Below are 16,297 nucleotides of genomic sequence, written 5' to 3'. Positions count from 1 at the left end.
AGTTTTTTCCCCCCCCCCATAATCCAGACATGTCAAACTCGCAACGTCACGTGATGTCGCACAACGTACCAGGATGGTTTTGCCATTGCCGGCAATGGGATGGGCGTGGCTTCTGGATGACGCGTCTGGCCCACAGGCCGGCAGTTTGACACCCCTGCCATAATCTCTTGCCAAGAATATTTGGCTTTCCCCACCACCACGCACACACCCTTTAATCCCTTGTGAAATCCATTGATGTCTTTGAAGGATCCTAACGTTCCTGGAACCCAGTTTGAAAAAGGCCCATTTAGACTATCACTGTCAATCCTGATTACAAATTGATCTCAACTTTGTCTGCCTTCCCTGGAGATGCCAGAGGTTAAACCCAGGACTTTCTATCTACAAAACACCAAGGTCTGCAATTTGGGAATACTCCAGATTCGGTAACTGTTTTCACCCCTAAAAACAATGTACTGACTGTAGCAGTTCCTGGAGAGGCCATGCTCCTTGTTTACACATCGTTTCATCTATATTGTATACATGTTTTTTTTTACAGAGGTGCCTTTTTAAAAGGCTTAGACAGCTTAAACAGTTCCAGAATGCTAGAGCCAAAGCAGGGCCTGTTAATCTGAGTGTGCTAATTGTTTCCTAAATGCAGCAGCTTAATTGGCCCCCATTCTATCCCTGAGAATAATTCCAAGTTGTAATTAAGGTATCTAAAGACATAGCAAAGGAATGCAGAGGCTGCTGAATTTGCTATTTCAAAAACCCATCTAATGGCCTTTAGTTTTTCCACATGATACCTGTACTAGAATTTAGAAAAGGGAAAGGCTTTAGTCTTACATGCAAGCCAACAAAAGTGTATTTTCTGGAAAAACATACTGCTGACTCTTTTCTGGAAGACATTTTAATGTTTTTCAGTTGTCCCCTTGAATCCATGAGCAGCTCTTACATAAACAAATGAACTGTGTATAAGTTACAGACTCCAGCTCAATTGAGGAGTATCTAGTTACCATTTTTTAATTGGTAGATGATGACTCTCCTGTGATGATTTCAGTCTCCTAAAGGATATGATACTTCCATTTCAAAGGAGTAACATATCAAAGTACAGCTGATTTACAAGTCTAAAACTACTTTATCTTCATTTTGCAGCAAAGGAGAGATAACAAGAGTGAAAGAGTGGCAGCAAAGTACAGATTTTTAAAATAATTGCAGTATCAAGGCTTTTCCTGCTCATTTACCCCTTACTTACAGCTTTAAATAATACTTTGCTCTATTATAGCCACCAATTTATTGCTCCCACTGTGACTTCAGCACATTTGCTATCCGAGAGGATGTCCCTTGCTATACATCCATCCTAATCTTCAAAGATAAACTCATTAGTTGTGCAGCTAACTGATAGCTTTTAATCCAGTTTCAACAGGAAATTACTGTCAGTTATTCTGTTTTGTTTTTTTGGCTTTTCTCTTTTACCAATTCTCCAGTTCAAAAGAATATACTAAACTTGCATTAATAAATACCCAATGAAACAAAATGGCCTAGAAATATAAAAGTTGACATTCAAAAGCTTAACCAGAAAATCCAATTTAAGCTGATAAATGAAGTCTACCAAAAGGCCCAGAGTCACTTTATTGGTGAGATGGAAAGCATATAAATTTAATTATTGCCATTTTTTCAGAGGATATTTTGATCAAGTCCAAATATTCAGAAGTGTTGAAAGAAAAATCTTCATCAGGGTCCAGTCCAAGCCAGGAATAAACAAAATGAAGGCTGCTTTAGAAAGAAGGTTGTAGTTTTTTGAAGAGCAGAGCCAGACAGAAATGCTTCAGACAGGAAGGCAGTGCAGAGCAGTGGTGAGGATGGCTGAAAAGATCATTGGCAGTTCCCTCCCTTCCATCCAGGACATAACACATAAGCGTTGCTTCAGTAGGCTCCACAAGATAGTCTGGGACACTACACATCCTTTTCACGACCAGTTTTCCTTGTTACCTTCTGGGAGGAGGCTCTGTGGTATCTGAAGCAGAACATCCAGATTCAGTCACAGCTTTGTTCCATACAGTACCAACCTTGTGAACTTAAAGCTTCCTCCTTCTGTTATGCATTCAAGATGGACAGTGATTAATATTTATATGTTACTTATATGTAAGGGTTTAGGTCTATACATATACATACATTCAAGGTTGACTCAGCCTTCCATCCTTCTGAGGTAGGTAAAATGAGGACCCAGATTGTTGGGGGCAATTAAGCTGACTTTGTAATAATGCCGCTTGGGGGTGGCTGTGAAAGCCCTAATAAGCAGGCATATACATAGAATGAAGGCTACTGCTAAGCTTGTAAGCCGCCCTGAGTCTTCGGAGAAGGGCGGGATATAAATGGAATAAAAATAAATAAAATAAATAAATATGTTGTATATAGTATGTTTTAAATGTGTGTTATGTATGTGTACACTGAGAGAGGAACCAACTAAATTTCATTTTTAATGTATGCCATTGTGCCCACAGGAAAAAAATGACAATAAAGGTTAAAGGTTATCTAAATCTAAATGTGGCTCTGGGAAAGGTGACTACGTGTAGCTGGGAGTGGTTGGTTTTTATACCTTCTTGGGCTTTTGTGTTTGGAGTTGTTTCCTGTTCCTGTGGCATGAACTTTGACCTAAGCTTTTGAATATGTCCTTTTGATATTCTGATGGTGGTGGGTTAATCCTACTATGTCCTAAAGGTCATATCCTACTTCCTTTGGTTGAAGCTGATAGCTATGTCCTGTGTTGGATTTTTTGGGTGAGGGGTTGTTGGTTCTAAGGATCTTTGTCTTTCTAATCCCATCAGCTCCAAGCTTCCTGGTGCCAGTTTTTCTGAACGGATTATCAAATCTGCATTTCTAAAAGCTGGCCTCTTTGGTTTCTGCTTGGGGGAGGGAGACTTGATTATGATTTTTCATTATTCCTTTGGGAAAATGTAATATTCTGTCCTTTTTAATATCCCCCCCCAAAAAAATTCCTTCTCTAGGTGGGTAGATGGGTGCTGACTTCCAACAGGTTTGATCTAGGGCACGGGTGTCAAACTCAACACATCATGTGACATGGCACAAGCTGGGGTGGGCACAGCCTCTACATGATGGAACCGGCTCAGGGCCAGCAGTTTGACACCCTTAATCTAAGGTAATGTAGCTACTGTAGCTCTTTAACCTGAAGATGAATGCATTCAGGAGATCAAACTTATTGGTGTCAAAAAAAAGTTACTGGAACAAATTCTACTTTTCTTGTATTTTAAGACTACTAAGGGGAGGCTTTTCTTTGTTCTTTACTCAAGAGACATTCAAATGTTATGTTACAAACACACTTCAGGCTACCATGTTGTGTAAACTCAGCTCATATAATTTGTTTAACTTATGGAGCCTTGTACAAATGCAGAAAGCCATACCTAGAAAAACCAGGACAGGTTTAACCATGGCAAAGACAGGACTAGACCGCATCATTTCTGGTAGCTCAACTGCCACCAACACTGCTATCTTGCTATCATTTTGAAATCAGATGAAAACTTAAAAACTTTTTAAACAATGTTTATTTACTATGAAATCTATTTGCTTTCAATTTGTTCCAATTATGATTTTTATATTACATTGTCATTTGTTTTCTGAGATCGACAGTATATCCGAATCCATCAGCAATGTATTCGGTTTTGACTTTTTAATTTTTTTTAAATGCTGAGGGTTTACAAAAGGTCAAAATGAAACTCCCAAATTCCAAATCTCCAAGTTACCGCTCAGGCAAAAATTAGTAAAGTCGTAATGTAAAGCATTAGGACTGTAATAGCTACCTGTAAAGCCCCCGGAACAAGACACACAGAAAACATTCCTTCTTTACTGTCATCTAATAGTCATCCGTATTTTGCAACCTGTGGCTGTATAATTATATGCATCTAAGTTATTTGAGAATAGATTCTTTAAGAGACACATGGGGTTTAATCGAACACGTATGAGGGGGGAAAAGAGCACTGAATAAAATCCTTCCCCTTTTCTGTTTCTATAAGGGGAGATCGGCATTCTGCAAGCAAGCCTTTACCCCTGTACCTCTTTTCTCTCCCAATATCTCTGCTTGCTCCTGCAAGAGCAATGTTGCTTACTTCTGAACAATCACTTGTAAGACTGCATTGTGTGGTGCATTCCCCTCCCTTTCCTCCAAAACCGACTTAACACTTCCGTAATCAAGTATGCAACGACCCTACTTGCGGTGGTTTTCACCTAAGATTTAATCCCTCCCCCTTTCGGTTTTCTAACTCCCAGACTGCCCCTGCAACGTCCTGCGTTGCTCCCCGCTTCCTCTCCCTTACTTTCTGCTTCCTCTTCCTTTCAGTCGCATTTGGCGCGAAAAGTTTCCCGGGGAACATTCGAAGGGGGCGGGCATTCCGCTATGAAGCTTCCGATTGGCTAGGCTGGGCCATGCGGGGCTCAGCAGTGGCGCGAATTCCTTTCATTGCCCGGGTTTGCCGTCGGAGGAGAGAGGAACTGGGATGGATCTTGTAGCCGCCGGGGAGGCTGGGTTGGCCGCGGCGGCTGCCCAGAAACAGCTCCGCGATGAGGTGGCCGAGAAGTGCCAGAAGTTGTTTCAGGACTTTCTCGAACAGTGAGTGACAGACAGCCCTGTTTCCAAAAAGGGTGGTGGTCGCTGGGATCAACTGTACGCAACAGCATCTTTTTTTTTCTTTTTTGGGGGGAAGTGGCGTGTGTTTTGCCTCCACTTCTCCTTAATTCTAATAATAAATCTAATAATAATTCACTGGGCTAAAAACTACAGCTAATATACTTGGAGTAAAGCCATTTAAATTCAGGGGGAACTATTGCAGAATGCAAATAATACTAAAATCTGCAGCTTTCCACATACCTAACTCTGAAGAAACGCCATTTATTTTTATTACGTATTTTATATATTTATATCCCGCCTTTATTTTACAAATAACCCAAGGTGGCAAACATCCAACACACCCTCCCCCTCCTGTTCTCACAACAACAACCCTGTGAGGTGAGTTGGGCTGAAAGAGAAGGATTGGCCCGAAATCACCCAGCTGGCTTTCATGGTTAAGGCAGAGCTAGAACTCAACAGTTTCTTGGTTTCTAGCCTGGTGCCTTAATCACTAGACTAGACCAAACTGGGTCATCATGATGACATTTGTGGTTTTATACACGTGCAATCTTTTGTGTGATGAAGTGGCAGAGAAACTTTGAATTCCATACATCCTAGATACTGGAACTGTACATTCTGGTTGTTGAGTTCTTTATTATCTCATGTATCAAATAATAAAAGTTCTCTGCCTTGTTGTATTTGTCTCAAGGAACACAAGGCAGGATGACATTCTAAAAACCACATAAAAGCAGTAGTGGAGTGTATCAGTTCAACAAACAAATAGCAGAAATAAATGTCAACCTGCTTGTTAAGCAGCTGAACATTTATGTGCTATATGACTTTTTTAAGCAATGCTATCCTGGCTTATTTACCACCACATAAATTCAATTGTTTATGAGTTTCTTTTTTAAGCAAGAGAATGAAAAGTAGACTGCACCAAAGCTTGTATGTACATCTATTAAAGAATAAAATCTCAATAGAGACTATTGATATACTAAACATGTAAGGTTGTTTAAATTTGCTTGAAGTTATTTTACAGTGCTGCATCAAAACAAGCTGTTTTTCCTAGAACATCTGATTTTAATTCATCAGATACAAAAAAAAAGAATTAGCCTAAACAAATATTTCCTTTTTTATTTTACACAGTTCAAAACTGATTTGTTAATGTTTTACTTCTTTTGTAGACAAAACATCAGTGTTAATTTTCAGAGATAATTGTGTCAAATTTTGTAATTTAAGTCATACAGAATAATTTCCATTCACAGAAATGCTGTATTTAAGTAAGGGGGGGTGTCACTATAATCCTTTCATATTCACTACATAATGGTAATGTATAATTAAACATGCTGTGTAGGAAATAATTATACAAAATTGTTCCTTAAAAGATTCCAGAATAGTGATGGAGAAGTTAAATATTTGCAAGATGCAGAAGAGCTGATCCGTCCAGAGAGAAATACCTTAGCTGTAAGTTTTGAGGATCTGGAGCAATTCAATCAACAACTTGCTACCACAATCCAAGAAGAGTTCTATAGGTAAGAATATCCAAAATATTCTTAGGATAGTCCTTATAGAAGTGGTAGTTTCAAGATCACTGGTCTGAATATTCTTGATTGAACATTGCCTGTTTCATTAATTCTAACCCAACAGGGAAATTTATAACATACGTAGAGAGTCTGAGTGATGCAAAAGCTGACATAATTCTTTCACTTACAATTCTATCTTTTATTTTAGAGTATACCCTTTCTTGTGTCGGGCTGTAAAAACCTTTGCCAAAGATCATGGAAATGTTCCCCCTACCAAAGATTTTTATGTGGCCTTCCAAGATTTACCTACCAGGCACAAGTAAGAATCTTAATGATTAAATTGTCCTTTGCAATGTTATGTAACAAGGAAATAGTAAGTTGGTACTGAAGGCATTTGTCCACGTGATTATCCACAATTCAGGAGAATCCATTTTGGCATTGCCCTGAACAGTTAAGCAAAGGCTGCTGGGAAATCTATGCAATTTGCTTCTAAGTAAGCGGAAGGAGCATTTTGTTAGCCTGTCCACCTGCTTGTTAGCTTGTACTTGCCAAGGGTACCGTTCCATAGAAAACAATAGGCCATGATCAGCTGTGTCATTGCAATCTGATTTTCTTAAGGGTGTTAAAGTGAAAAGCTGCTAAGACTCAAAAATATGAGCTTGCTACATGTCCGTTCATTTACAGGCTGTCATATATAGCAGGGGTCCCCAACCCCCAGTCCATGGACCAGTACTGGGCCGGGGCATGCCAGCAACTGGGCCTCACAAACAAGCAGAGCCCCATCCGTGGGATGCAGGCAGCACACAAAACCACGCACGCTCCAGTCCGTGGAAAAACCTCTCTCCATGTAACCGGTCCCTGATGCCCAAAAGCTTGGGGACCTCTGATATATAGGGACCATGGAAGCATGCCTATTCTATCACTACTCCACTCTTCTGGCATATTTTCCCCTCAGATATTTGAAAATATCTCACAATATTTCCCTCCTAGTATATTTTCAGAAAGCTTGTAATGACTTGGTTGTTCCATTAAGCATCTGGGGGACAGTGATAGTGTCACTGTTCATCTGTCTACTTTGATCTAGAATATTTTGATTCCATGCCTGTGTATGATTGATTATGTTGCTGAACACCGCCTAAACAAATGAATATGTTTGCAGCATTTGTTTTCTATCAGGTATATAAAAGATGTCAACTTTCGTATGGCTTGTCTAATGTTGTCTTGCACTTGTGTAATTTTTCATCTGGATTTCGTATAGGATTTAATAAAGGGTATCTTATCCAGCCCATTTTAAAAGCTAAGTGGAACATAGTGGAAATTCTGCAACTGATGTTCCTGGACTATTAATGCTTGATTACCTTCTGCTCCTCATGTCACAGACGTCAGCACAGCCATATGCATTGTCTTAACCGATAGCACAGCAGGAACATTCTTTTCTTAGTTAACAGAAAGCCTTGTACTTGCCAAGGCTACCATTCCATAGAAAACAATAGGCCCTGACCAGCCGCGTCATTGCAGTCTGATTTTCTTAATGGTGTTAAAGATGAAAAGCTGCTAAACTTGACTTTTCTTTCCTGAAAAGGATTCGAGAAATGACGTCTGCCCGAATCGGATCCCTCATGCGTATTAGTGGACAGGTAGTTCGCACCCACCCTGTTCACCCAGAGCTTGTCAGTGGGACCTTTCTCTGTCTGGATTGCCAGACTGTGGTAAAAGAAGTGGAGCAGCAGTTCAAGTACACACAGCCCAACATCTGTAGAAACCCAGTCTGTGCGAATAGGAAACGGTTTCTTCTGGATACAAACAGATCCCGGTTTGTTGACTTCCAAAAGGTATCGTAGTTGGAATTGCTGTCTTTGGTTTTTAAACAACAGTATGTTATTCTCAGATCAGTTTCTCAAACAGGCTACAGAAAGTCCTCAACTTGCAGCCGTAATTGATTTCACAATTTTAGTCACGATGGTAATAAAGTGGGTCACCACAGGGCCTATTTTATGACTTTTTTTTGCAAACGTCATTAAACATTCAGTGATTGTATAACATGTTTTATAGATGGCACTTGCCTCCAGCAAGATTAGCAAAAATGTTTAAAAATGTATCAGGTAAATGTTGGAAATGTAAACATAATTTAGGTACGTATTATATCTGGTGGACATGTGACACAGTAAAGGCTTGTTGGAAAAAAATACATGCTTGGCTAGAAAAAATATTAGGAGAACATGTAGTATTTAATCCTGATTTTTTTTATTAGGTATAGTACCGGAAAAGATTAATAAGCAAAATCTATATTTGGCTTTACATATTATAACCGCAGCAAGAATAAGTTATGTGCAATGCTGGAAGAATGAACGAATGCCTTCAGAAGAAGAAGTGATAAAAAAGATACTGGACTGCGCGGAGATGGACAGATTAACTATGAGGCTGAAAGATAAAGAAGAAACAGAATACTACCAAAGCTGGAATCTATTCTACAAATGGCTAGAAGAGAGAACCAAAGAGTAGGACTTGATTATGTATTAGCGTTTTATGAACCCCGGTCACACGCTGTTTGAGAGAGAGAAAAAAACAATAAAAAAACTCAGTGATTGCAAAGCGAAGACCGCACTTAAGTGAATCCATTATTTGCTGTGGGATGACTTTTCCTAGAACCTAGAAGTAAACACTGGTTTCCAGCAAAAACATTGCAAATCGTGTTCACATTGACTGCACTGGCATTACAGAATCCAGCTTTCACCTGATGGGAAGTGGAAGATGCAGCTCTGAAGAGCAGGATGCGTCTCTTCCAACACCTCAGATGATAGGCTCAAGTTCCAGATGGGTCTTGACAAACGTGAACACGGCCCCATATAACAAAATGAAATTCACTGCAGAGAAAAGTAATGTTTTTCACTTAGGTAAGCAAGCAAAACCAAATGTACAGGTATGGGTTAGGTGAAACATGGCTTAATAGCAGAAACTGAGAGGGATCATGGAGTTCTAGTGTACAGTCGGTTAAATAGGAGCCAGCAGTGTGCAGCAGTCACCAAAAAAGCTAATGTAATCCTTGGTTGGGGATGAGGCTAAAACATATAAGAAACAGTTGCTGGACTTGGGTATGTCTAGTTTAATGAAGAGAAGGGTGAGGGGTGACATGATAGCAGTGTTCCAATATCTCAGGGGCTGCCACAAAGAAGAGGGAGACAAGCTATTCTCCAAAGCCCCTGAAAGAAGGACAAGAAGCAACGGATGGAAACAAACCAAGGAGAGAAGCAACCTAGAACTAAGGAGAAACTTCCTGACAGAACAATTAACCAATGGAATAACTTGCCTCCAGAAGTGGTGAATGCTCCAACACTGGAAGTTTTTAAGAAGAGACTGGACAGCTGTTTGTCTGAAATGGTATAGAGTTTCCTGCCTGAGCAGGAGGTTGGACTATATGACCTCCAAGGTCCCTTCCAACTTTATTATTATGTTGCATAAACAGGAATAGAATTAAGATCACCTGAAGTACTGCTTCATTAAGTCTTAGTACGACCACACTTGGGGTACTGCATCCGGTTTTGGTTACTACATTATAAAAAAGATGTTAAGACTCTAGAGCAAGGTGCAAAGAAGAGCAACTAAGATGATTAAAGGCCTGGAGGCAAAAACATGAAGAACGGTTGCAGGAATTGGGTATGTCGAGTCTGGTGAAAAGAAAGACTAGGGGTGACATGATAGCAGTGTTTCAATATTTAAGGGGCTACCACAAAGAAGAGCGGGTCAAACTATTTTCCAAATTAAGGAGAAATTTCCTAAGAGTGAGGAATTTCCAATTAACCAGTGGAACAGCTTGCGTTCAGAAGTTGTGGGTGCTCCCAACTGGCAGTTTTTAAGAAGAGATTGGACTATCTGAAATGGTATAAGGTCTCCTGCTTGAACAGGGGGTTGGACTAAAAAGACCACCAAGTTCCCTTCCAATTCTGTTATTCGAATAGCCATAAATGCAAGTTGGTTGCCAAGTGCGCCCAATGCAGTAACGTGACTGCAGTGGGGAGCCAATATCAGAACTTGTAATTCGGCTGATGGCTCATCCAACACAACTTTGACCATTTATACTTCGACCATTTATAAAACGAGGACTACCTGTACTTTAATAGAGCCTTGGTGGAGCAGTGGGCTAATGCCTCCTTAAGTAACACCAGCTGCCTGCAATTAGTGCAGGTTCGCGTCCCACCAGGCTCAAGGTTGACTCAGCCTTCCATCCTTCCGAGGTAGGTAAAATGAGGACCCAGATTGTTGGGGGAAATAAGCTGACTTTGTAATAATGCCGCTTGGGGTGTGTGTTTGTGTGAAAGCCCTAATAGGTAGGCATATACATTTCCTTTTGCCATATCTTATTTCCCCTCCAATCTTCTCATTGTTGGTGCAGTGAAGCATGAGACTCCTGATAAAAAGGAGAAACAGTATGATCTTCACAAGTCTGTCTAACAACTCACTGGTTATACTATATCTGAAGTAATACTGGGTCTCTAGTGGAATTTAGTGTGTTTTATTAGAAAAGTGGAGATGTTGCAAATGTCGACAAAATACTTTTAGCTGATCATATGCACGTTTTTGGTTTTCATAAAATTATGAGATTTTGTTTACCAAAAAAAGTGCTTTAATGCCAGCTTAATCAATCCCCGTGTCCATTTTAATGTTAGGAAATTTCTATTTTCTTCGGAGCTCCGTTATTTTAATAACACCTTCTCCCCATATCTTATTTCTGCTTTTTACCGTAACCAAAGATAAAAACCATCTTGCTTTTCTGGATTATGTCTCCTAAAATTTGTTGTTTTCCTAGTTCAGAAGTTGAAGGGAATCTGTTTAATGATCTTCCATTTGCTTTCTTTTGGAACAGGCATGTCAAACTCGCAATGTCATGTGACGTCGCACGACGTATCATGACTTTCCTCATTGCCAGCAATGGGGTGGGTGAGGTTTCGGTGGGACGCATCTGGCCCGTGGGCTGGCAGTTTGACATGTCTGTTTTAGAACTTCCTTAGCTACACATCAGTTTGGTATAAAAACAAGCATCTGTTTCTTTGTTTTTACAAGTCCATGTGCAAGAAATATTCAGGTTTAATTTTTAATCGTTCTAAGGTCTGGCCATTTAAAGCCTCTTTCCTGTCTTCCCAGGTTCGCATTCAAGAAACCCAGGCTGAATTGCCCCGCGGGAGCATTCCTCGAAGTGTCGAAGTTGTCTTGCGTGCTGAAGCTGTAGAGTCTGCTCAGGCTGGTGACAAGTGTGACTTCACAGGGTCTCTCATTGTCGTGCCAGACGTATCTCAACTATCTACCCCAGGTTGGTGAATCCTACCGAGAGTCTTCATTCAGTATTGAAGATATTTGTATATTCTTAGTATATGTTATACAGGTAGTCCTTGACTTACAGCCACAATTGAGGCCAAAATTTCTGTTGCTAAGTGAAATATTTGTTCAGTGAGTTTTGCCCCATTTTACGATCTTTCTTGCCACAGTTGCTAAGTGAATCGCTGCAGTTGATAAGTTAGTAATCCGGTTGTTAAGTGAATCGGGCTTCCCCATTGACTTTGCTTGTGAGAAGGTCGCGAAAGGTGGTCACGTGACCCTGGGACAGTGCAACGGTCATAAAGATGAGTTGGTTGCCAAGTCTGAATTTTGATCACGTGACCATGGGGGTGCTGCAACGGTCGTAAGTGTGAAAAACTGTCATAAGTCACTTTTTTCAGTGCCATAGTAACTTCAAATGGTCACTAAACAAACTGTTGTAAGCCGAGGACTACCTGTAGTCTGCTATGCTGCTTTAAATTATAGGTTAGGAATCACATGTATTACACGTAGTCCTCAACTTAGGACCGTAATGGAGCCTGCTTGTCAGTTGTAAGTCATGACAGTGATGATTCGTATGACTGGTTTTTTTGGCAGTTGTTAAGCAAATATAATGGTCATAAAGTGAACACTGCAATTGTTAAGTAAACTGATGTTTCGCTCTGGGCCAGTTTCATAAGTAAATGGAGATTTTTTTAGCAAAAAAACAGAAGTAAAACATGGTCAGATAACTCTCAGATGCTGCAAACAGCCATAAATGTAGGCTGATTGCTGAGCATCCAAAATGTCATGTGACCATTAGGAGGAGGACAACCTTTGGGACCAGATTGTAAGTATCTCCTGCTGAAATCTGGCTGAACTTTGAACATTCATTAAACAACCAGTCATAAGTTGAGGACTATCTCAATGTAGTCATTTAAAGAACTACAGCAGAAGGCTGCTCTACCAGGCTGTGCCCTGTTGGCCACCGGGCCGTAGGAGTAGTTGGCGAGAGCACCCCCCCCACTCACGGTCGTGCCGCTGCACGGGTGCTAGCAACCCTTTTTGCGCATGCGTGGGTGCACTAGCACTGCCACCAGCATCACACGGGCACTAGTAGCCCGCTTGCACATGCACGCAGGGGCCAGCAGCTCATTCACACAGGCAGGCACTAGCGCCACTGCCGTGCTTGCACCCATTTGCACAGGCACGGGGCGCGCACGCACACACATTTCCTTGCTCCTCCCTTTCCTTCCGGGCCGCCAAGCCAGAAAAGTTGGGAAGCTCTGCTCTAGAATCCTAGAACTGTTCTCTCTTGCTAGGGTTAGATATATTCAACTTTCATAGTGTTTAGCTTAGCTCTATGTATGAATCGTGGTCACTGTGGCTAATTCAGTGAACAATGGTTAAAGTTAAACATAACTTTTAACATGATGCATGATTTGGAACTCTGATGGTAGCCTGTCCAGTGTCCTCTTCAATTCTTCTAGGGTAGGGGTCCCCAACCCCCAGTACTGGGCCGCGGCATGCCAGCAACCATTAACGCACAAACAAGCAAAGCCCCATCCATGGGATGCAGGCAACATACAAAACCACGCCCCATCCAATCCATGAGAAAACCTCTTTCCATGGAACCGGTCCCTGGTGCCCAAAAGGTTGGGGACCTCTGCTTTAGAGTGATATTTATGGGTAGCTGTTCTCCCTCTTCCCCCCCCCCCAATATATGTATTCTCCAAGCAGAACTTTCAAAGACCTAATTTTATAGGTGTACGAGCAGAAACTGGTTCTCGTGTGACTGGAAAAGAAGGCTATGAAAGCGAAGGCATCCGAGGTCTTCGGGCCCTTGGAGTCAGAGAGTTGTCCTATAAATTGGTCTTTCTAGCCTGTTACGTGGCGCCAACAAACCCAAGGGTGAGTCTTGCTAAGGGGAAATAACAGCAAAGATCATTTTAAAGAAACCAGTTGTGGGATTTTGTTGTTCTTCTACTCCCTCTTGCTGTGAGCGTTGGGAGTTCATCCGCAAAGATTTTTAGTTTCGATAATGGCACCTGTTAAATAATTAGCAAATCGGTTTTTTTCATGCAGTCTGTATTTTTAAATGCGTTGCATTCAAATCCACCCAGTTTAAAGTAGAACAGCTCCCCATGTTGTCTTGACCAGGTTTTCCAGCATTGGAATATGGAAGTAGAATTGCTGGCCTGCTGTAGCTTCTTCTATGGGTACTGGCTGCAAAATCAACAATAACAGAACTTTCCCCTAGAACAGGGGTAGGCAACCTCGGCTCTTTTATGACTCATGGACTTCAACTCCCAGAATTCCTGAGTCAGCCAGCTTGGCTGGCTCAGGAATTCTGGGAGTTGACGTCCATGAGTCATAAAAGAGCCGAGGTTGCCTACCCCTGCCCTAGAAGATTTTTTTCCCCTGTACAACACTAGCTTTCTGCATATAGAAGTTATTTTAATTGGGATTTTTCTGCCACCTGTGCTCTGAGATCACACATTTTTCACTATTATTTCATTTTAAAAACATATTTGTGGGGAAATAACACAATCCGTATTTTTCCCCCTTGGATTTGGTGACTACTTCTTGTCTGTCTCAGGTTTTAAATTTTCTTGAATGACTTTCTAGTCTTCTGCAGTATTTTGAATTTGTGCTGTTTTCGTCCTTAACTTAGTTTGGAGGCAAAGAACTTCGAGATGAGGAACAAACTGCAGAAAGCATTAAAAATCAGATGTCTGTAATGGAATGGGAAAAAGTATTCGAAATGAGCCAAGATAAAAATCTGTACCACAACCTTTGTACAAGCCTCTTTCCCACCATACATGGTAAGGCTAAATTATGGAGGAATTTTTTTTTACGTTATTTGGAAAGCTGTCGAATGAATTATATAAACTCTTATCTAGTCTGGAACTCTCTCCATAAATATTATCTCTTCACAAGGGATCAGAACAATTACCGTATATACTTGAGTATAAGCCGAATTTTTCAGCCCACTTTTTGGGCTGAAAAATTCCACTTCGGCTTATACTCCAGTCAACAAAAAAAACTTACCGAGGACTTATGCGCGGCCGAGGCTTTGGTGCTTCCGGGATTGCGCGCACCTCTCCCAAGCAGCCGCCGTCCGGAGACCTGCCGAAGTTTGGGGAGGTTTGGGGAGGTGCGCGCGCACCTCCCCAAACCTCCCCAAACGTCGGCAGGTCTCGGGATCTCCGTGCCTTGCCTGCCTGCTTCTTTCCGCTGCGGAAAGAAGCAGGCAGGCAGGTCACGGAGATCCGGAGACCTGCTGACGTTTGGGGAGGTTTGGGCACCTCCCCAAACCTCCCCAAACGTCGGCAGGTCTCGGGATCTCCGTGCCTTGCCTGCCTGCTTCTTTCCGCAGCGGAAAGAAGCAGGCAGGCAACGCACGGAGATCCGGAGACCTGCCGACGTTTGGGGAGGTTTGGGGAGGTGCCCAAACCTCCCCAAACGTCAGCAGGTCTCCGGATCTCCGTGACCTGCCTGCCTGCTTCTTTCCGCAGTGGAAAGAAGCAGGCAGGCAAGGCACGGAGATCCCGAGACCTGCCGACGTTTGGGGAGGTTTGGGGAGGAGATCCGGAGACCTGCTGACGTTTGGGGAGGTTTGGGCACCTCCCCAAACCTCCCCAAACGTCGGCAGGTCTCCGGATCTCCGTGCCTTGCCTGCCTGCTTCTTTCCGCTGCGGAACGAAGCAGCCTGCCTGCTTCTTTCCGCTGCGGAACGAAGCAGCCTGAACGAAGCAGGCTGCTTCTTTCCACTGCGGAAAGAAGCAGCCTTCTTTTCGCAGCGGAAAGAAGCAGCCTGCCTGCTTCTTTCCGCTGCGGAACAAAGCAGCCTGAACGAAGCAGGCTGCTTCTTTCCACTGCGGAACGAAGCAGCCTTCTTTCCGCAGCGGAAAGAAGCAGCCTGCCTGCTTCTTTCCGCTGCGGAACGAAGCAGCCTGAACGAAGCAGGCTGCTTCTTTCCGCTGCGGAAAGAAGCAGCCTTTTTTCCGCAGCAGAAAGAAGCAGCCTGCCTGCTTCTTTCCGCTGCGGAACGAAGCAGCCTGCCTGCTTCTTTCCGCTGCGGAACGAAGCAGCCTGAACAAAGCAGGCTGCTTCTTTCCACTGCGGAAAGAAGCAGCCTTCTTTCCGCAGCGGAAAGAAGCAGCCTGCCTGCTTCTTTCCGCTGCGGAACGAAGCAGCCTGAACGAAGCAGGCTGCTTCTTTCCGCTGCGGAACGAAGCAGCCTGCCTGCTTCTTTCCGCTGCGGAACGAAGCAGCTGGCGGCGGAGGCTTGCAGAACGGCGGATCGGCTTATACTCAAGTCACCAACTTTTTCCAGTTTTTGGGGGTGAAATTGGGGGTCTCGGCTTATACTCGAGTCGGCTTATACTCAAGTATATACGGTAATTTAATTGTTAGCAGTCTTCTTTGGGGTAGTGTGTGTTTGGGATCCAGAAAACTGCAGATATGTGCACATGCCTGTATTTGACTTAAATTATATTTATGTATAATTGGAGCCTTGGTGGAGCAGTGGGCTAATGCCTCCTTAAGTAACACAAGCTGCCTGCAGTTAGTGCAGGTTCGCATCCCACCAGGCTCAAGGTTGACTCAGCCTTCCATCCTTCTGAGGTAGGTAAAATGAGGACCCAGATTGTTGGGGGCAATTAAGCTGACTTTGTAATAATGCCGCTTGGGGTGTGTGAAAGCCCTAATAAGCAGGCATATACATAGAATGAAGGCTACTGCTAAGCTTGTAAGCCGCCCTGAGTCTTTGGAGAAGGGCGGGATATAAATGGAATTAAAATAAATAAATAAATAAATAAATAAATAAAAATGTGCATGCCTGTATTAAAGGACTTGAAGTGGTTGGCAGTCCATTGGAAGAGAG

General features: G+C 42.5%; 1 protein-coding gene across 1 annotated transcript in view; it reads left to right on the top strand.

The window, feature by feature from the left end:
* Positions 1–4,382: 4,382 nt before the first annotated feature.
* The window catches only part of MCM6 (minichromosome maintenance complex component 6), a 29,245-nt gene continuing 17,330 nt past the window's right edge, over positions 4,383–16,297 (top strand). The window contains exons 1-7 of the mRNA XM_083379910.1: positions 4,383–4,600; positions 5,983–6,129; positions 6,329–6,439; positions 7,703–7,952; positions 11,260–11,425; positions 13,175–13,320; positions 14,084–14,234. Of these exons, the coding sequence (XP_083236036.1) occupies positions 4,488–4,600; positions 5,983–6,129; positions 6,329–6,439; positions 7,703–7,952; positions 11,260–11,425; positions 13,175–13,320; positions 14,084–14,234 (1,084 nt within the window). The 5' untranslated portion in view covers positions 4,383–4,487. The remainder of the gene's footprint in view (positions 4,601–5,982; positions 6,130–6,328; positions 6,440–7,702; positions 7,953–11,259; positions 11,426–13,174; positions 13,321–14,083; positions 14,235–16,297) is intronic.

The sequence above is a fragment of the Vipera ursinii genome (assembly GCF_947247035.1).
Source record: "Vipera ursinii genome assembly, chromosome: 1".
NCBI classification, from domain to species: Eukaryota; Metazoa; Chordata; class Lepidosauria; order Squamata; family Viperidae; genus Vipera; species Vipera ursinii.
The sequence above is the reverse complement of the archived record's forward strand: the minus strand, read 5'-3'. Positions and strand labels throughout refer to the sequence as shown.